Raw genomic sequence first — 20813 nt, 5'->3', positions numbered from 1 at the left:
AAAATTGTATCGAGTTGCACGGCTATTGATCTAGTATCAAATACACATAGACTGCATCCTGTTTTTTTTAGAAGTCTGCATACTGTTGTTAAACATTCTTCACAAAATTTCAAATAATGGGCTAATGGCAATGCAATTACTCTTGTCTGTGAAATGTGTACAACCCCGAAACATTCTAAAATTCAAAAAAAAATAAAAAAATACTTGCTGAGGCACCACCAAATCTTATTGTGATCGCAATCAATGCCGAACTTATATACCGTATTTAAGAGATAATGTGAATTTACCTTTCCTAAACGTCACACAAGAAGTTACCAGTGAATCAGAATCAACAAACTAGATTGATCCAGACCTGCCTATTTAGTGTCTCCAAAAAAATATTTTACTCAACATTTTGCTGCCTCTGGGCTTAACATCCTTACCTGTGAAAACATCAAGTGACATCATAACTAGATGTAGTTGGTTTAGTAGGATGGAGAGATATCTTCATATGAAATAGACACATCAGAAGCAACCAACGAATGATAATACTAGAAATCATGTAAGGCATGCCATTCAGAAATGCCTGTCTTAAGCAAGAGTCACAGTGCCACGTTTTAATCTGCCAGCTCGGGACAAAGCTTCTTCTGCGAAGGGTCTCCACTGTTCTGCACAAGAGTAATTGATTCCAAGTCCAATGCTAAGTCCCCTCAGTAGATGCACTGTCCGAAGTACAGAAAACAGTTCTTCTGGAAAAGACTATCATAAACAGGCACAGAAAGAATTTAAAATTTAGTGAGTAAAAAGTAGCAGCATAAATTAACAAGTTATTGCCTTCTTATTCCATCACTATAAATACCATTAACTAGCACGCATCAATAGTTACTGCATTATTTAATAATTTGATTCAGAGTGCCAACATACTTTCTTCTACCGAGTCGTCATAAAAAGGTTTGCCACCACCAACCTTGGACATAAAAGAGACTAGACTTTTTTATTTCTTTCACATTTTAGTTACTGTAGCATTCAGAAGCACCAGACTATCTGTACACAGATTCACCAAAACAATCAAAATATGATATTAAACTGTTGGGACATTTCTCAAAGGTTATGATGAGGGGAGTTAAAAACTTAGATTTGTTTCAGTATAGTTGGGCTTCTTCCCTTCGTATTCAACCCGCCCTCCACCCCTCTCTTTTTTCTCACCTTAACCTCTGGTTTTTTACTTTCAATGTGCAACAGAATAACAAGACAAAATTTATACACTGATCTGTCCCCTACTCCCCTGTAACTGTGTTCTCCAAGAGCAATTAGGAAATGGAAAGTTGGATTCTATTAACATACCTGAACAGCAACTTTTTTAATTGAAGATTCCTCTGAGAAAGGTTGCAGCATTACCACTCCTGGAGGCAATTTTGTATCAAACATTGTCTGTGCTAGTTTAAACAATTCTTGTAGCTCATTTTCACATTTGCTAAAGGTTTCTATACCAAGCTCCCTATAAAACAAAAGTAAGCAGTTAGATAATTTGATTTGAACATACCCACAAACTGTGTCATTTTCAATTCAAAATTATGAAGTTGAAAGTCAACCATCCTCCAAGGAAGTTCATATTTGATATTTCACATAATCCATATTTTAGGCTTTTAGCAGTAAACCATTCTGGTGAAACACTTTAACATCTATAGTGACAGATAAAATAAGGAAAAAATCGACTTTAGGAAAGGATACCAAGGTATATGGGCATTAGATTTTGTGATTAATGTTTACTATGTTTCATATACATTCATGGTTTGAGGCTTCAATTTTAGTCCACACAAATTGAGATTCAAGTCACAGTTTCTTGGATTTGGCTCCACAAAGTGAGAAATTATGGGAGCATCCACGCTTGACTTGAAGTGGGTTAAGTTTGTGAGATATTTTAATCTAAATTAAGGGTAAATACATTCTTACTTTCTCACTTTAGAAGAGCCAAATCCAGTTTCTTTTGTCTTGGTATAATGAGGGCAATTTAGAAAGCCATCAAATCTTTTGTTAACAATGAAGAAATAAGTAATATAGATTTTTCATTTTTTTCCAATATTCCCTTAATTCTTTCTCTCTCTTTAACTCTGAAATTTATTTGTAACCAAAGTCATATTATATTCTACATCAATTAATCCTTGCTTTCATTATCTATTCCCAGAAGCACTGCTAGTTCAGCTTGTAACTGTATTGGCAAAGATATTTATTTCTTTTCTTATTTTCAACAAACAAGATAGCATTATATAGATAAGACTTAAATGCATGTTTCAGAACCTATAGCTCTCTGAAGCTCTTAATGGGTCACCGTTAGCAATTGCAAGAACTAGATTAGCATAGGCAAGCCTCAACTGATCTGGGAGATCCTTCACCTGTCCATAGTCTAGCAAGGCAACCTGAATTGAGGGAAGTTACTACATTAGGATGGTGAGTTTAAAAAATAAAAAATTAGACACTGTTGTCTAAAACTAATTCTCAATATTCTACCCACTATCACAGTCATTTCCATATAATTCCTCTTGATTAAAACATCTCTACAATTAACTGTACGATACTAACCTGGAGATGAAATAACAGTTAGAGAGATATTAGAAAACAAATATAGCTGATGACTTGCCTCTGATCCTTTACAAATCAGGATATTTCCTGGATGAGGATCTGCATGGAAGAATCCACTTTTCAAAATCATTTGACCATATGCTAGAGTCAAGCTTTGAAGAATTTTCCTGCACTTTTACAAGTTAATAGTGTAATACACCTAAAAATACATATGAAAAATCATCTATATTATAAATCTTCAGGGAAAAAGTTGGTGTTATTGTTATTAAAACTTCCATCTCCCCTTTGTTATCTGATTCTGACGTTTGTGTACATTGCCTAAAACAATTAGGATTTAGGACAGCAACCAAATATGTTCAAAGTTGAATGAGTGCCAAGATTTATCAAATCTGGTTAAGTATAACAATTTTCTTGTTTATTTTTTGCGCCAAATGTATGGCTTACATATTTTAAAAGTATTGTATATACATTTGATCGTGGAACAAAAAATCATTGTAGGAATTCAATGTTAGATGGTTCCTAATTTTATTGTATTCCCTTTTTCAATAGTAAAAGTTTAAAGATAATTATCATCCATATAAAATTGAAATGTTTTTAAGTAAAAAAATAAGTGCAAGCAGACACATTCATTAGTTTTATTCAGGGTATGTTTCTAAAAGAAAATGATTTGATTATTTGTTAAAGAGGTTTTGGCAGAAAACATGCAAATTCTACTTTGGTGCATTTAGTTGAAGCTGAATGCTCACATCTTTAAGGCCTTGTTGATCTCTTCAACTCATTATGGGATAGGATTAGGTTTATGACATAACATTCTTCTCATGGTTTATTCGAGTAGTGACCATTTTACATTATGACTAAACCTTGGTGCATTTTGTTCTTGTTTATGATGTCCTTTTCTTTTGGAGGACATCCTAGCCCCCTAGTTTTACTTTCCTTCTCAAACTTATTTTTCTATGTAAAAGACACCTGCGGGTGAATGAATAAGTTTATCTTGATGATTTAAAAAAGATGAGAGCTAAAAGAAAATGTCATAAGTCAGAATTTAGGTCATGTAAGTTATTAACTAAAACAAAAGTGTGGTGTAAAAGACTACTTTTAGGATATATAGCTCAGGAGCTTACTGTTTAGCTGCTGCTGCAACCTTGCCATGAGGATTTATGCCCCTCTTTGCTATTTCATCACCAAGGCTCATTATAGGAATCCCATCAATATATTCCATAACTAGGACCCTTCTGTACAATCCAAGAAGCACATCATTACTTAAAAAAACTTATCACAAGATTCACAACTAAAATATGTGAGTAAAAATCTAACCAAGAATATATTTGCTAACATACACCCACTTGTTGTTTAGAAGGAGCATGTTAGCAAGCCAAGTGTTGTACTTTTCTTGTCTATTTGATTAAGTCATCATGATCGAACATGTAAAATAGGAAAAATATTTTTCCATGGTGGATATTTTTTTTTATTGTTTTCACAGTTTAACCTTGTTTTTATCAATAAAGGGTCTTTTCATAACATATAATGGTTGCTATGGAAAGCTGAAAAGTTAATGATGACATGCTTGAGGCACAACATAGAATTATAGATACTGATTGCCACATAACTTAACAGTGCCCTACCATTCTAATTTTTCTATTATTTTTACTTTTAATATTGTTGAAACTCCAAAAAAACAAAATATTACCTAAATTATTCAATTAGCAAAACTAGTTTGCTAAAAAAACTCACGATAACATACAGAAATTAGTAAAGCTAGCGCCAGGCATTAACATGTAATTTTGGACTTTGGAGACAAAAACTATACTTAAGAAAATATCAATCATTTCTAAAACAGCCGTACGCACTAAGTCCAACAAATTAATAGCTAGCACTACCCTCTGAAAATAATATACTGAGTTAAGCATTATTGTCTATTACTAATGCTATCTTGTCAAGATTATGTAAGATGCTAAACTGCATCATATACCTAGTAACCATATTTCGTATTACTCGCGGCACCAAAACAGGAGTCTTTTTGTTACTTTCATACAAGAACTTTCTAATCCTTTCCATCGCATTAGCCTCCCTCGTGAAGTCAAATTCATATCCAATCTAAAATGTCACAAATCATCAAGTAGATGTTCAGAACTTGTCATGATAAATTGCAGGAAGAACCTCAATATTAGCATGACTATGAAGCTATATAACCATGGAAAAGAAACTAAATAATTTATATAAATTCCTAAGACAATCAAAATCAACAGAAGGTAGAAGGCGGTAAACCAGTGGTGTTTTCTCAAGCATCAAAACTATGTTTATAAATAAAGCACTTTTAGTCCAGTATTCTGTACATAATTCACATGCCAATAAAAGATGCTTGTTCAGATTCCTTTACGGAAGTAATAACTTGCTTTTAAACAAAATATATGTAGCAAAAACAAAGGAAAGCATGCTAAAGTGTAAATTCCTATTTTCCTCCCAAAACCTCCTTAGTAACACAATATAGAAAAGAAAAATCAGTGATATAGTCAATTATTAAATGAACATTCACTCTAGCAGTACAATAGTCGCATTCACAAAGACTAAGTCTAAGATTTAATATCAAAATACTCCAACATACCTCTGTAAGAGTGATGACATCTTTCCCTTGGACAAAAAAATCATTTAATGTTACTCATTCAAAAGCACAAAACAATTAGGTAAAAAGGTCAGATATGTTTGGAACTTCCTTACCACTTGATTGTATAATATTCTTTTTAACTCATTGCATGTTTCTAGTATGAATTGCATCCAAATTCTAAAACCAATCTGTCATACATTTCACTCATAATGAAGGCACACAGTACATTTTATTCTTTATATGAACTTCTACATTAATCTATAATTGAAAAACAAATTCAGCAATGTGTTTCTTCTTTGATTAGGATGCTACTAATAAACAAACCCATTTAAAACGGAAAGAAAACAGGTGGGAATCAAATAATTCACATAGATTAAAGAAGAAATCTAGCAAAGAAATTAAGTCCACCTGTTTTTCCATTTCCTTAGTCACTGAATATAGATCAAATTTGATATCTGTTTTTTGCATGTACAATGCAAACACTTGCAAGTTATGGATATCCGTCATCATCAGATCCTGAATTCCAGGATGTTGAACCTATTATATGCAAAAGAAATCAGAATCAGAGGTTTACTGGCATCTCAAATCCATTGGGCTTATTAGGTTCATTTACCTTGACAACAACATCACCTGTATCACCTTTCAGTCTTGCTCTATGAACCTAATATTCACACAAGACATATATTTCAGTTACAAGGTACTAAATCCTAATATAGAGTTGAAGACTGTTGCAAAATATAATTCTTTTAGTGACTAATCACCCTTCAGAGGGCTTTTATGAGATATGGACATGAATATGAACCCCAAGAAGCAAAGCAAATAGATTTAGATTTTGCAATATAAAAAATACAATGCTACATACCCAAAAAGGTTTTGATACTTCAAAATTATTCTGCCACCCAAAAGGGAATTTTTACAAACTGTTCTTTTATCTATAAGATTCCATGTTTCAATAAAACAAAAAATGAAAAATTATTCCATTTTATTTCCAAAAAAGCATTAATTTTATAAGATTGAATTGAATAAAAAAAATCCAATCATTATTTCATAGCGAAGAGCCTCTGGGCAATGGGGTACGAAGTTTTTTTATTTGATATTATTGCTGTTCCACCTTGCCACCATGCCAGCCCTATGGCTGATCCACCAGAGTATTACGAAGAGCACTAGGTAAACCCAGTATCCCCTCAACCAATCAATTATCACCCAAGACAAGAAACCCACTACATAGCAAAGGAACCCCATCTAAAATATTCTCCTATAACAGAATGGACGTGCATTATCTTCCGATACTGTAACAGAAAATCTCACTCAAATAATTGCATAGCAATGGCATGGGCCAGTACATGCTGCATACCCCTTCCCAAAGGTATCACCTGTCCCCGAAATCTTTGCCTCTTATAAATAGCAGTGAGCTTACTTATTTTTCAGGTATGTCTCTCCTTTTAGCTGAAACAGTAAACAGTATAACCTCATTTGATAAACACTAACTAAGGTGTTGGAGACACTTGGAGTAGCCTTACGAGTTACAATTAACCCTAACCACCGTAGCAGCAGTAGCTGATCCCCCCCTCCCCTCCAAGGCTCCAGGCAGCAACAGGAACTTAAATTGTTATCCATAACTAGTGTTGTAATTAATCAGTGCAAGCATGCATAAACACTTGATGTTGAAGAAAGAAGAATACTAGTGCAATTCAAATGACAACCATTACTGAGGGGCAGGGCAGTGACAAATAAGATAGCAGGTGAGAAGTTTGACATGGACCTGAGCAATTGAAGCAGAACCAAGGGGTTCGACATCGAACCTTTCAAAAACATCATCAATACCCTGTCCCAGCTCATTCTCCAGCACTAGTTTCACCACATCAAAAGGGGTTGGAGGAGCCCTATCACATAGCGTAACAAGCCTTTTCACCCAGGCAGCCGGGGCCAAATCGGGCTTCCCAATAATTTGAGCAATCTGTACCACATTTAGTATCATATCAATTCCATAGGATGAGCAAAACAAACAATCATAAGGAAATGCAAAAAAACAAAATTCCAGGGTATTGATGGTCAATGGCTCCTAATCGAGGAAAGAAAACAATTAAGGAGAGAAATAAATAAAATTGAAAAAACGAGGAATGGAAAAACAAAAATGTTGGAAGACCTTGAGGAAGAAACCTCCAAGGTCGTAGCACATGGCGAAAATCTTATCGGCGGCAAGCTCGTGCTGCTTCTCCCACATTGCTTCCTGCTTCTGCGCATCTTTGACGAAATTCACTCTCACTTGAAACACCTGAACAATAATGAATAAAGTAATTGAAGAGAAAACATGTATGAAATAAATGAATACAACAATAGTGTTGAGAGAAAGAGAGAGAGTGAGAGACCTTGTAACCGGTGTAAATGTCAATGGCTCGAACCCAGAATTGGAAGGAGCGTTGCCAAGGGCGGAACTGATAAGTGAGCTTATCTTTTATACCGTTGATATCGACAGCAAAAGGAGGCAACATCGTATGCTCACACGAATACGATGTATTGTGTGCTATTGCTGCTACGTTTTTAACTCGGTGTCAAGTTTGTGGCTCATAAATGATAAACCAGCAAATGGAATGGATACAACTCTCTTTCTATCTGTCACTTGTACTACCTTGCTTGCAATCCTGCTATTTGTGATACTGAAAAAAAGTGGAAATGTCCTTGGAAACATTACTATCCGCTGGATAATTTGGTCCCATCTCACCTCTTTTTTCGAACAAACACGTTCTTCACATTCAATTAATTAGTATTTAACACGTTTGAATTTAAATTTATTTTGTAAATAAAATAGTTAAAAACTCTTTGAAGTATTTTTAAAACTGGGTTTAAAACATTTTAACATAAAGTCAAGATTTTTTTTTAATTATTATGTGTTAATTTGTATTTATTTCTTTATTTTTACGTTTGTAAATAATTTTCATTTAAGTTTTATATGTAGACAATTTAATATTTACATGACAAATAAGTACAGTGAGTATAAAAAGGGTAGAAATGTCATTTAAATTTGTTTAATTGTGTGAATTAGTAGGTTCATCAAGTTATTTTGATTTGATGAACACTCTGAATATATACACGAAGTATTTTACTAAGAATTATCTCTAAAGTAACTTGATCTCTTCTAAATGTAAATGCCCCCATCTTTATTTCTTCTAAATTTCTTCGTTTGTTTAGAATATACAAATACCACATTACCATCTAATCAATTAAGATCAAAATAATAATATGGAATTTAAATGATAGCTTTCTATTTTATGAACCTTAATAATATTATTTTTGAGAGTAGTGATATATCTTACAAATATCCTAATACTTTATGTAAAAGTATAAAATAAAAAAGTAAACACATTATTATTATTAATGTTTTGAAATAGAAAACGGGTTTAGGTCACATAACAAGGATGGTATGCGACATTCAGTGTCATTCTGTCCTTGTGTGCGTTGTGACTGGTGAGAGATAGAGATCATAGTCTAAGCCCCATGGTCGCACGAATATAGGCACAGCCATGGTATGGTAGTCTTCATCTCTTTGAGCCTCATTCCATCAGAAGGGAAACATGTAGAAGAAAACGTTGCACACTCACCGATTATATAGGGTTATCAAGTACTCTCCATTTCTATCTAGCAGGACTCGGAGGAAATCGGGTGTAGGAATAGCAGGGAAACAAAAGTCGCCATACACAAAGTACAATGATCAAACATGTGTGTTCGTGCACGTGTGAACATATGTGCCATGTGGGCTAGTCATATCCTATTCGCAAGCAGATGATCAATACATTCATCACAAACAATTGAAAACTGATTGATATATTTGGATTTGGCAAATTTAATTAATCATATTTGCACATCAAATGGACTACAGAAATGCCGTGCCTCACCCTCGTAGTAAAATACCGTGAAATTGTCGTTATCTCTGCCTTTCCAATAAACTTTTAGTCTAAAATGCAAAAAATGACCTAAAGATCTATCACACGTGACAATTTCTGGATCCGATTCAATAGGAAGTCCCCTTGCTTAATAGTTGCTTGGTAAAGAGCATTCTTAGCATCAGGGCGATTAGTTTCAAGAACACCTTCAACTTTATCAATCTTACAATGAAGCTTCCCTGCTGCAATAAAGCGTGATAGCTCCCTGGAAGCAAAAAATGTATTGAGTTGCCTTCTATGACATCTAAAAACTAAACAAATAGGGTCTGTGAAATGTATTTACTTACACATCAATGAAATCCTCTGTCACTCCAAAGGCTTTTGCCATGGCTTCAATTGTCACACTCTTGTAAGATTCCAAAAATTGGGAATAAACAACGGTTCTGACCTCCCTCATGTAATATCGGAAGTGTGGATGCAGATAGCGGTCCAACTTAATTTGCTCTGTCAGGCCAGCTGAAACAAATGTCAAAACAAAACAAAACTATTAGCATGGAACTAAACACATAAGAATGAATTAAGTGTCATGACATTGAAGTTCCTATTGTACATTGGATGATTTCCAGACTCTCAAACTATAACACCGCAAAAAATTAGCTTTATAGCATAAAATGACTCCAGTGAAGAGTGAAAACTAAAAAAAAAACACTAAATTACTGCAATTTGGCAGATTTCAGCTCACCAAATGCTGAGAAAAAAGACTTGTATTGACAATCATATAAGGAGTTCAAAAACTCTGAAAGATATGGGATTTTGCCAATCACTGTCAAGATCTCTGGAGCATCCACTACCTGTGCAAATTAACCCAAGTTAATAATTAATAATATTCAGAGCATTTGCCAAGAAACATAACAACAGTAAAAAAGAAAAAGATAAATAGTGTAATGATCACAAGAAAGAATCAGCATACCTTTTGCTTTAGGGAAACTCTATCCAATGATATAATGCTGGTCAAAACTGTATAAAATATAAAGGTGTCATAGGGAAAAAGTTCACAGGTGGTAAAGGTTGAAATAGAATCCAAAAACAACTTGGCAGCCTTCTTGAAATTTCGAGTGGACATGCAGTACAGGCCTTCGTACACTTTCAGCCTATTCTTCCTTTCCCAATCACCACCTTCTTCAAACAAGCTGCCGCCATGATGTGAACAGTTAGAAAACCAACTCCTAACAGAAAAATATGGCAGAGGGCATAACTACAGATGTTTGTAATTCAAAGCCTTACTTTTTGGCTTTGTCAATGCTTTTGGAAACGAGATCAAAATCCATGTCGAAGAAACCAAGCTGCAATGTATAAAACACCAAGTCCATTTTCTGGCCAACTGCAACTGTCTTGGTTTCTGTTATCTTGAGATGTTCCAAGGCTTTCTCCTGGTACATAAGAAAGAGCACTATCAAAATTTGATTCCAGTAGCAGATAGGAAATAAGCAAGTTATAATTGTTATATACCTTGTCCATAATCCGGATAAAAAACAAGGATTTTGCCAAGTGAGCCTCACGAACTTCACTCTCTCCTAAGTTTTCCTCAGCATCAGCAATCCTAAAAAGAGGCATCCACATGTATTATCATGACTGCAAGTATTATTAGACTCGACACTATTGAAATCGTAGTTTGCATCCTAAGGAATCACAAAATGGAAAATGCAAGTGCAATACATCTATCCCAGTCTCAGCATTTTTTCATTCTCCTAGTATCATATTTTTTTTAGTTTTCTGCAGATATATTGATATTTCCTTCTTTTCACTCTAACAATATTGTTTCCAACCTAGAATAAAAAGAGGAATCTATCTAAAGCATGTGAATCATTCATTATTGCTGTAGAGGTGGGCCAAATTTCATGCATCGAGATTCAAGATTTCTAGCCTCTAAGAGATACAATCAATGTTGTAGATTTGGCCCTCATAGACAAGTGGAAGGGATCATAATGTGATAGCTTCAATCAGGAAGAATCATGGCAGCCTCCTCAGGTGTGGTGGACATTGATTGTGGTGCTATTGTGTTTGCTCTGCTGGAGCAAAAATGGTAGATTTTGGTATATTTTATACCTTTTTTTTTTCTCAGTCAGCCCATGATTTTGGGATTTTATGGGACACAATGGTCATTCAGCTTTTTCTTTGTCAAAATAACACGGAAAACACAGCAGAACGAACTCTCAAACTAACATGCAAAGCACTACATCTTTGGAGCCAAACAAATGTGTCTTTATTGATCCCCTCTTTCTTGAAAGCAATTCATAATTTCATATCATCCTATAAAATTGTCTCTGAAGTACTTTTCATCAACAGTTTATTCTGAATTGACCTTTGTTTTCTTCTTTTTCTACTGTTCTTGATTTGGTTGAAATATAAATCTGTTTAATGATGATTTTTCATTAAATAAGATATTATTTACTTATCCTTCAGGTCTATGTAACAATGTTTACATTTATTACAAAAAAATGTCTTGCTTAACTACAGTGTCTACTATACCATCCTCAATGCATCATATATGTTTTGGGGTTTGCTGCCATTGCTAGCCATAAGCCACTGGCAACATTGGGTATAACATGAACTTATAATATGAAATAACCCAAATATTTAATCATATACTTATGCATACAACAAGAACAACAACAACCAAGCCTTTTCCCATTAGGAGGGATCAGCTACATGGATCATATGATGCTATAGATTTCTCTCTCATAGTAGTAAGTGCAATGATAGACTCAGACCAGTTACCTCTGAGTCCCTCTCGAAGGTTTGACCTATAGTTTTCTTTAGTCTCCCTCTACCTCCGATTATTGGACTATCTTCCATCTGGTCAGCCCTCCATACAGGTGTTTCTGCAGATTGCCCCAATCATCTAAATATGAAACTTCACCATTTTTTCTACAATAGGAGCTGCTTCCATTCTCTATCTAATGATTGTATTCCTAATCCTATCTTACCTTGAGTACCTAGTACCTAATCCCCCATCATTATACTCCCATTTTTGCGACATTAAGCTTACTTTTGAGTTGACTCTTAATTGTCCAACACTCAATCCCATATAGCATTGCATGCATTATAGTACAGTGAAATCTTTCTTTAAGCTTGTGTGGTACTTTTCAATGACATACCACATCCAAGCATTCCTATATTTCCTCCATCCCGTTGGATCCTGTGATTGACCTAAAATGTGTGACTTGTGGTATTGTATGTTCTCCAATAATTACCTCAAAGTTACAGCTATTGCATCTCTTGCTAAAATTTGCATTTCACATACTTAGGTGAAAGTCATGTGTTCCCAAGGCTTGTTCTCTCCAACTAAGACTATGATAACATATTCTCTCCCCCAATTCTCAATAATGCAGCATGGAACTCAACTTTTCATATTGAATTCAACACAAGAATTGAAAACATTATCTAGAGCAACTGCAATAACTTCAGAACTTCAAACACACTTAAGAACCAGGCATTCAGCACATTATTTCTTAAATTCCATAACCTAGGTGCCAGTGACGGTAAGATTCATAAGAATAAAATAAATCGAACCAAAATACATTTGTGTAATTCAAATAAACAAATCTCGTGAAAGACGGTGGGTTAATTAGAAAAAAGAATTAACATATTAGAATCATATATCCTAAGCTGGTACAAGTCTCCATTACTTTCCCTTCAGATTCCCAATTTAACCTAGTAAATTTCAAATCCGAAACCCCGAATGGGGTTCGGCGCAAGCATCGTAGGTAAAGTGAGAGAGAAACTCACTTTTCGTCGAGCTTGGTGAGCTCGTCTTCAATTTTAGCGCGCATGAAGTCCAAAAGGGCACGATCCAAGTCCAACACGGAATCGGCGACTAGGGTCTCGTACAAAGGGACCATCTCTGAACAGAAAGGAGAGGGAGAACATGTTTCAGATGGGAAAAAATCGAAAGGGGATGAGAGAGATAGCGAAAGAGAGTTACCGTTTTCCTTGATGTGAGTGAAAACATCCTCCTTGTAGCGAACCTTGTCAATGTCTTGAACGGGTTGTCGGAGAAGGAATAGCTTCTCGGCAAGCACCAACTGTGGCTGCTGAGAACCCTCTTCTTCCATCTCCTCTGGCTTCCTTTACCTTCCTTCCTCCAAATACACTCTTCTTTTTTGTCTTTATTCGTTTATCATATATCATATATACTTCGCAAAAAAAAAAAACACTGCGAATCACATTTATGACACCCGGTCCAATATGAGGTCAGTGCTCCGATTAATGGGTAATTAATTTATTAGATTTGATTTAGTATATATTAAAAAATTTAAAATTATATATGTATGTATTATATATAAGTATATAATTAACATTATTTAATTAAAAAAAATTTATTCATATTTTAAAATTTAAAATAATAATTGAATATTAAAGTTGATAATATAAGTTCATAAATAATAATTTAATAATATGATTACTTCTCGATTTTTTAAGTGTTTTGAAGTATTTTTTTATTTTTTTACACAAAATGAGTTTTAAAAACCGATCTGAGTCCTTTAGTTTATCTCAAACTGATCATATTTGATTGGATCATCTCAAACCAGATATATAATCGATCTAATAACCAAACTAATTTGATTATACCATAGAATTTCAGTTAGACTGATTCAACCAACTAAGTTAGATCAGATTTTTAAACTATGTTGCCAAGTTCAAGTTACTACTTATCATTGCGGAGCTTTTCAAATTTAACTAAATATTATTAATTGCAAAATAATAATAATGAGACAAATTATTCTAGTTTTATTTTGTTTTGATATATAATGGCAATTACTTTTGTTATTTTAAATATTTGAGTTCAATAAATTGCATTCTTTGTTTTAGGATATTCTTAACTTACACCATCTTATTTTATTTTAAAAATTAACTATTATTTTCTTAGAGGTTAAAATATGTTAAAAATATATATAAATGTCACTTAGAGAAAATTTTATGTCAAATCACACAAATCGAATTACGTCATTTTTAATGTTCAATAGACGAATCAATTCAATTAAATTTGAGTTGATTCAAGTTTAGTCAACAAGTCATAAAACTAAAAAAAAATACAACTTCTTTTAAAATAAAAAAAAAAGTTCAAAATACGTCAAGTAAAGTACCAATATGAGAACTAGAGCAAACTAATTGAATAAGTAGTTTGTTTACATGTTTCAATTCTTTTTGTTTTATGTTTAAATCTGTTTAACTAGGCGCATGTGTTTATATTGTTGTTGGAATTGCGACAATGCAAATTAAGTCAAATACTCCTTCATCGCAAAAGTATCAAAAGCAGTGCTTTTGAAAACGTAGGTTGGAGTTGCTCGAACAACAATCCAAACATAGTCGAGTTTGTGATCAGTCTTTGTAGACCTATATTTTATTTTAATCAAATTCTTAAGACATTTCATAATTGTTGATAATTAGTTTTAAACTTGTACCATTAGTTTTGAAAACTAATAAATTCAAGACATTTGGTAATTAAATCCTTTAGGAATATTGATTAATGTTTGATTTCTAGCTTTGTTTATGAAGAAGATATTGTTGAAAAAACTTAAATTCGCTTTCATGATCATCATATGTCTCCAATATATACCAGTCTTCAACTATTAACTGAAAACATCCTTAATATACAAAAAAATATTATTAATTTTTGAGAAAACTTAATTTATAAAATTAAAGTATGATATTTTTTATCTCAAGGAAATATAAACAATATAAGTCTTAAAATTAAAGTATAATGTTCTAATTTAAAGTCACTAATGGGATTTCCAAGTCATGTTATAATTAAAGTCCCTGTTCGACAATTTTTGTTATAAGATAATGTGAGATATAAGGAGAAATAGAATAAAACTTGAAGGCAATTCTTTAAATCCTTTTAATGATATTCTCATAGTCATTGTGCTTGATATTCTCGATAACTATTGATCGAAGTTGCCCAAATGTCAGGTCTGATATCGGGTAACGAAGTTGCATGCGTTTCTCACATCCTTACTAGATTCAGACCTTCAATTGTTGTTGATCCATGTTCATTGATTGGTGATTAGTGTCAGTGTCATGGATGTTCTATCCCATTTTGTTCCAATTTGTTGCTCCTTTTCCTGCTAAATGGCATTTTCGTTTCATTTGAATTCTACAATGGCAAATTTTTCGAGCAACTGTGTCTGGATTAAATCCCCTCTTTTTAAGATGTCATTATCATTGCTAGTTAAATAGTTACTCTCTAATTTCCGATCCTTTCTTCAAGAGATCATTAACATTGCAACAGAACCTAATCCTTATATTGTGGTTGTTCATATGGTTGTAGGTGTAGTCTTAGAAGCCGAGAATTACGAACAGTGAAACTGGAACTCATATCTAGGTTGTTCAATCCTCAAAGGACTTATCCATATGATGTTCAAGTCCCCTATGATTTGGCAAGTTGTCAAGACTTCACTCGTTTATAACAAATTAAGGAGAGGAGAACAGCCATTTCATTGCGTTCTTTTTTATTGGTAGGTAACAATTAATTAGAACACAAGTAGAAGAGCCATGCTAATGGCCCTCATAGCCATATTCTAGACTGGAATAAATTAACTTGGTTTTGTTGATATGGCAACATTAGTTAATAATTTGATGAAACTAAGGTCTGATGTCATGCATGGCAACGTGACAAGATGGTTGTAGTTTGGCTATTGAATTTTGTCTCAAGAGAAATTAGTCGCAACGTCATATATTCTTATACTATAGCGAACATTAGGAATGGTCTACAAGAAAGAAGTTAATCCAATATGCTATTAGTGGCAACATTATATATTCTTATAATCTATCCTTGAAAAAATATATTTATGGATACCTAATATGCTATTATACTTAGTGTGAGAGAAAATATAAAGAAAAATACAAATATTATAGATATTATGATGTGACATAAAAAGAGATAGAGAAATTATAAGTGTTAGTTAGGTGTTTAAAAAATATAGATGTATGGGTATCATTATTTTATCTTCTATTTCATCGGCTAAAAAGAAGGCATGAGCTATCTTCTTATGTTTATAAACACTCTGACAAGCTACATGGACTGCTTGAGTTGAGTTATGCCAACCTATGACCTAAGTAAGGGCACGACTTTCTCTTCTTACACCCAGCATTTGTTCTTGAACCATCACTTTTTTCTTTTCTTTTTATGAAAAACTAAACTCTTCTTATGGACATCTATTACCAAGGGTATTATCTAGCTCTCACATAACATACACAGGTAAGACATCCATTTCCGTCTTGGTTTTTTTTTTTTCCATTGTCCATATATACCCACAGCAATTTTCATAATTGAAATTCACCCAAAAATTGTATCTTTTCTGCAAGCAGTTCTTATACAACATTTAAGAGGAACTTTTTTTATCACCAATATTTTATCTACAACATTCAGGAGGATTCTTACTTCTGACAGTCAAACCAATACACACTCTCTATATCCAGTTTATTGCTCTTTGATATCTCATAAAAAAGAAAAAAACAACTTTGTGTTTATTTATGTTCTGTTTACTTGTGTCACAGTTTTAGTTTAAACAATCCAGCTGTTGGAAATTTACACAGCAAAATCATGCTGAAAGTGGAAAGTTATAAACTTATAATTACAATGCTTTTTTTTTTTTTTTTACAGAATATAATCATTTGCAATTAGTCTTTACATATAGTCTGACATGTAAGAAGGGATAAAAGATTCAATGAGCCTTTTGGAGATTCTCTTAAACACATCATCGTTAGTAATTAAGTATGCCTCAGCAGTGTTCACACCAACATCAACATAATGAATCTCGCTGATGTTGTTTAGTAAGCCTTCCTTTGTTTTAGATACAAATTAATCTCCTTGGATCTACTGAACCTTTTGTCCATAGGGATAGGGTGTCCCACACCTGGTGAATTCGCATTACATCCAATATCTGGTTAAGCACGATGCACGTACTGTTCCACCTTTGCTAAATCCAAGGATGAATGTCTTTGGCTGAGAGAAACAAAAGGAAGAAGTGCAACAAGACTTTGTATCTACTTATGTTTCTAAAATGACTATTATTTTTCCAGCATGACAAGAAATTCAAAACATGGAAAGCACTCAGTGCAAGTAGTAAGTTAAAAGTTGCAAACAGACACAATCAGGGATTGCTTTTACTCTCAGAGAATCACGTAAGCAATATCTCCTGTCGTTTAGGCGTACCATATAGGTACCTGTATCAGATCAGAAGAATTTTAAGTAAATAATGTTTGGTCTTCAGAAAGGCAACGATGTTCTGAATTAGAAGTTGCAACTGCAGCAAAGTGTTCTATTTTACATTTTCCGAGTAGTGTAAACCTTTATACATAAATCCCTGAGTTCACAGAATTCAACTACAGCTCAGGTAACTACCAAAAGAAGCGAATCTTTAAGGAATAAATGTTCACCATTGATTACTTACAATGAGTAGCAAATGGTTAACCAATTTCTTCGCATGCATGCACAGGTGAAAAGCATTACAAAGCCATGATATTGATATGATTCCATTTTCTGTAAGTCCATTACAAAAAGAAACTCAAATAACTTGCATTCATTCCATTGCACGATTTTCTACTTTTGTAAAAAAAAAATTGCTAAGCTACATACTTACAGCTAAAACACAAATAAAAGACTAAGGTAATTTTGATTCGCTCAATAATATCTCCCCGTCTCATATTCTACATAAGCATTTTCATGTAGTTTTTTCTCATTGTTAGATACTCACAACAACAATATGATGTTGAAAGTTTTTCATATTTGAAATTCAGACAAATGTATGTTTTCTCTGTAAGCTTTTTTTATACCACATTTCAGAAGAATTTTCTTACTTACAAGTTTCACCACCAATGTTTTGTCTACAACATTAAAGAGGATTTTTACTTCGATACCCAGACCAATACGCACTCTCGGTTCAAATAAACTACTGTCAGAAGTTAATTTTATTCCAAACGATAAAATGAATAATGTCTTGAATTTTGGAGTAGATCTCACTAGTTGAATTTCTTCCATTACTCTTTATTTTTCTGGTAAGGTCCCTTCATTTATCATCTCCCAAACGATAAAATGAATAATGTTTTGGATTATTTTTCAGGTACTAGATTGAAAAAAATAATAAATGTTAGGTAATAATCTAAAATCGGCTTATATTTCAGAAAGAAAAAACTTAATTAAGGCTTAAAAATAACATCTTCTAAACCCCCTTAAAAATAACATTTTCTAAACCGAATACACAGTAGGTGAGAAAATGTAAATAACAGTTTCGAAGGCACTTGGAATTCCAATTGTTGCATTCTTACAAGAGGAAAAAAATTATATTTTCTTATCTAATGTGGCCTCATAATTTAATGATATCGCTGCACATGCTATTGCTACTTCACAATCTCATGCTGCACACGCTAAGTGCTTGTTTGCTTCTACATTTGATAAAAATTGGATTCAAAGTTGCTTCTATATATATTTTCTCTAGTCATTTGTGTGGAAATTTTGCTAGAAACACACATATTGAATGTGTAAACAAACTACATTCAGTTACTTGTTAGCTCTCGTAACTGCATTATCGTTGTGTTATATAGTATTCTGTCAGTTAGCTCACTATGCTAACTTTCATGCACATTCGCATAATTGTACCTCACCTGTACAGATCATCAAATAATATGAAATTGCATTCTTTGCATATTGGTTCCTTGCCTCTCTTTCCCTCTACTTCACCTCCTTTCTTCCTCTCCAGTGAGATTGATTCCTAAGAAGCACACTTCCAAGTTTCAAATTCGTTTTCAAGATATTTAGTAACAGCTACATTAGTTATTTAGTAAACGCAAAAACTCTATCACGATGCCTAAAAACCATACATGTAAAATCAATTAGTCCTTTTTCCAAAGATTAACGTGTCCAGTGTCAAACAACATATATGACTGACACCAAGGTGAAAATTTTACATTTTCATGGATTAAGAGTCCTATATAAACACTTTGAGCTACATTAGGTACAAGTAAAATTTGAGAACTATGAACAGCTATGATCAGCTTTCAGACAACACTCATCTGAAGTCACCTTCTTATCCAACTAGCTAAGACACAAGGAAGGCCTGTACAATCATCAGATTAAAATACAATTAACAAATGTTTTCCACTTTCCTAGAAGGATGTAACTGTAGTTGACTGGAGTAAAAATTATACACCACAAGGCATTGAAGTTAGGAGAGAGAGTGTGATATTTTCTCTTCTTCTGTGTTTGTTTCTGTATCAGAACTTCAAGTATATGGAATATCTACATGTGGAAGTTCCCAATTATCAATATCATCATCATCAGCATCCTTTTTCTTCTTTTCAGAACCGTGTTTATTCTGTGCCCAAGCTCTTGATTGTGGCTTCCTGACATGACAACAATCAGAAAAATTCAATAAAACTAAATAAACATAGGAAATATAAAGTTGGCCGCGTGATTGAAAAAGAAAGGAAGGAAAAAAGATCGTAGGTCCGAACCCTCTTCCCGCAGAAAAAAAAATATCAAACTAATTTGTCAATAAAAAAACAACTAAAAAAAATATAAATTTGCTTTTATTTAGATAGGGAAAGGAAAGTAAACAACCTCTTTCGGTTCCTTCTAGAAGCTTCGCGGGCCTTCCTCTTGATCTTGTCGTGTTTGTTCTCAAAGAACCTTCTGCGTCTGCACTCCTGAAGCACACCGGCTTTGAGGACCTCCTTCTTAAAGCGGTTGACGATTCTGTCCTCAGGCTCGTCCTCGCCCACCACGATCTGCACGTTGTAGGTTGACTTGAAGTGAAGAATGTTGGAAAGGGAGAGTGCAGGGTATAATATACTCTTAACTGAAACATCGTTATCGATTCCAATTGCACGCGCAGATGCTGATGCTGATGCTGTGACGGCAACCGCTGAAGACCGTGACGAGGTTTTGGGAAGTTGAACAGGGTGTGACTGTGAGCGTTGTAACGCCCAAGACCAAGAGAGGAACATTTTGGAGACAGCCATTGTAGTCTCAGGTTTTTGGATTTTGGTCTGCTTTCGGGACTAAATATTGTGTACTGTGGGCTCAGGTTTTGGGTCCCACGGTTAGTGGCAAATACCAACAACGTGGACTGGACTCTTATCTTGTCTATATAGTCCCAGGATTGGGCTTTCATTGTTTTTTAATAAGTCTGTAATGGGTATTTGTGGAATGGTTTGAAATTAATTTATTTTTATAATTCTTTTATCCAAGAGTTTAATTTCTCTATTTTTTAATTTTATGTAATTAAAATTTGGTAATATATGCAATGAGATGGGATGAATTTAATTTTTTGGCTTAATATATTAATAATTAAATTACAAAATTCAAAATATAAATCATGATTAAGGTATATTTTATAATATGTATTTTAAGATAAACAATATCAATATAAATATAACATTTTATCGTATAAAAGGTTGTACATTAATAAAAAAATATTATTATCATTATATATTTTTTCAAAAACCACACTTTTTAAATAATATAGAACATTTTGATTGAATTGAAATGCTTTAAAATATAACTTCAACTTTTTTTTCTCATGATATACCAGCTTAAATTTTTAAACTAAAGTATTTTGAACATCCAAAAATCTATTTGACATTTAATGGAAGAGAAATAAAAGAAAAAAATATAAATATTATAAGTAATATGATGAGATAGGAAAAAAGATATATGAAGAAAATTATAAGTGTTAATGTTTAAAAAGCTCTACTGTCCAAAATAATTG

General features: G+C 33.3%; 3 protein-coding genes across 5 annotated transcripts; all 3 read right to left on the bottom strand.

The window, feature by feature from the left end:
- Positions 1 to 107: 107 nt before the first annotated feature.
- On the bottom strand, positions 108 to 7819 carry LOC100797467 (aarF domain-containing kinase 1). 3 transcript variants are annotated; one of them, XM_041015911.1, is made up of 12 exons: positions 7531 to 7819; positions 7308 to 7436; positions 6924 to 7118; positions 5775 to 5822; positions 5570 to 5698; positions 4529 to 4653; positions 3681 to 3791; positions 2618 to 2726; positions 2278 to 2396; positions 1324 to 1477; positions 553 to 738; positions 108 to 422 (listed from the first exon to the last, which is right to left on the bottom strand). In XM_041015911.1, exons 1-11 carry the CDS (start codon positions 7651 to 7653, stop codon positions 571 to 573), a joined length of 1410 nt encoding a protein of 469 aa, XP_040871845.1. In that variant the 5' UTR covers positions 7654 to 7819; the 3' UTR covers positions 108 to 422; positions 553 to 570. The 3 variants fall into 3 exon arrangements, 2 of the variants coding, with proteins under 2 accessions (XP_040871845.1, XP_003525637.1); XR_414191.4 differs by lacking the exon at positions 108 to 422 and adding an exon at positions 904 to 1023 and having other exon boundaries at positions 598 to 738; XM_003525589.5 differs by having other exon boundaries at positions 232 to 738; positions 7531 to 7818.
- A 1148-nt stretch (positions 7820 to 8967) lies between these two features.
- LOC100802610 (26S proteasome non-ATPase regulatory subunit 6 homolog) lies at positions 8968 to 13261 on the bottom strand. Its single transcript, XM_003525598.3, has 8 exons — positions 13028 to 13261; positions 12832 to 12946; positions 10552 to 10642; positions 10327 to 10472; positions 10013 to 10232; positions 9785 to 9893; positions 9390 to 9558; positions 8968 to 9307 (listed from the first exon to the last, which is right to left on the bottom strand). Exons 1-8 carry the CDS (start codon positions 13155 to 13157, stop codon positions 9133 to 9135), a joined length of 1155 nt encoding a protein of 384 aa, XP_003525646.1. The 5' UTR covers positions 13158 to 13261; the 3' UTR covers positions 8968 to 9132.
- A 5666-nt stretch (positions 13262 to 18927) lies between these two features.
- Positions 18928 to 20095, bottom strand: LOC102661132 (30S ribosomal protein S21, chloroplastic). The gene is made up of 2 exons (XM_006579527.4): positions 19664 to 20095; positions 18928 to 19446 (listed from the first exon to the last, which is right to left on the bottom strand). Exons 1-2 carry the CDS (start codon positions 20062 to 20064, stop codon positions 19326 to 19328), a joined length of 522 nt encoding a protein of 173 aa, XP_006579590.1. The 5' UTR covers positions 20065 to 20095; the 3' UTR covers positions 18928 to 19325.
- Positions 20096 to 20813: the final 718 nt, after the last annotated feature.

Source organism: Glycine max, chromosome 5, assembly GCF_000004515.6.
Source record: "Glycine max cultivar Williams 82 chromosome 5, Glycine_max_v4.0, whole genome shotgun sequence".
Taxonomy (NCBI): domain Eukaryota; kingdom Viridiplantae; phylum Streptophyta; class Magnoliopsida; order Fabales; family Fabaceae; genus Glycine; species Glycine max.
The sequence above is the reverse complement of the archived record's forward strand: the minus strand, read 5'-3'. Positions and strand labels throughout refer to the sequence as shown.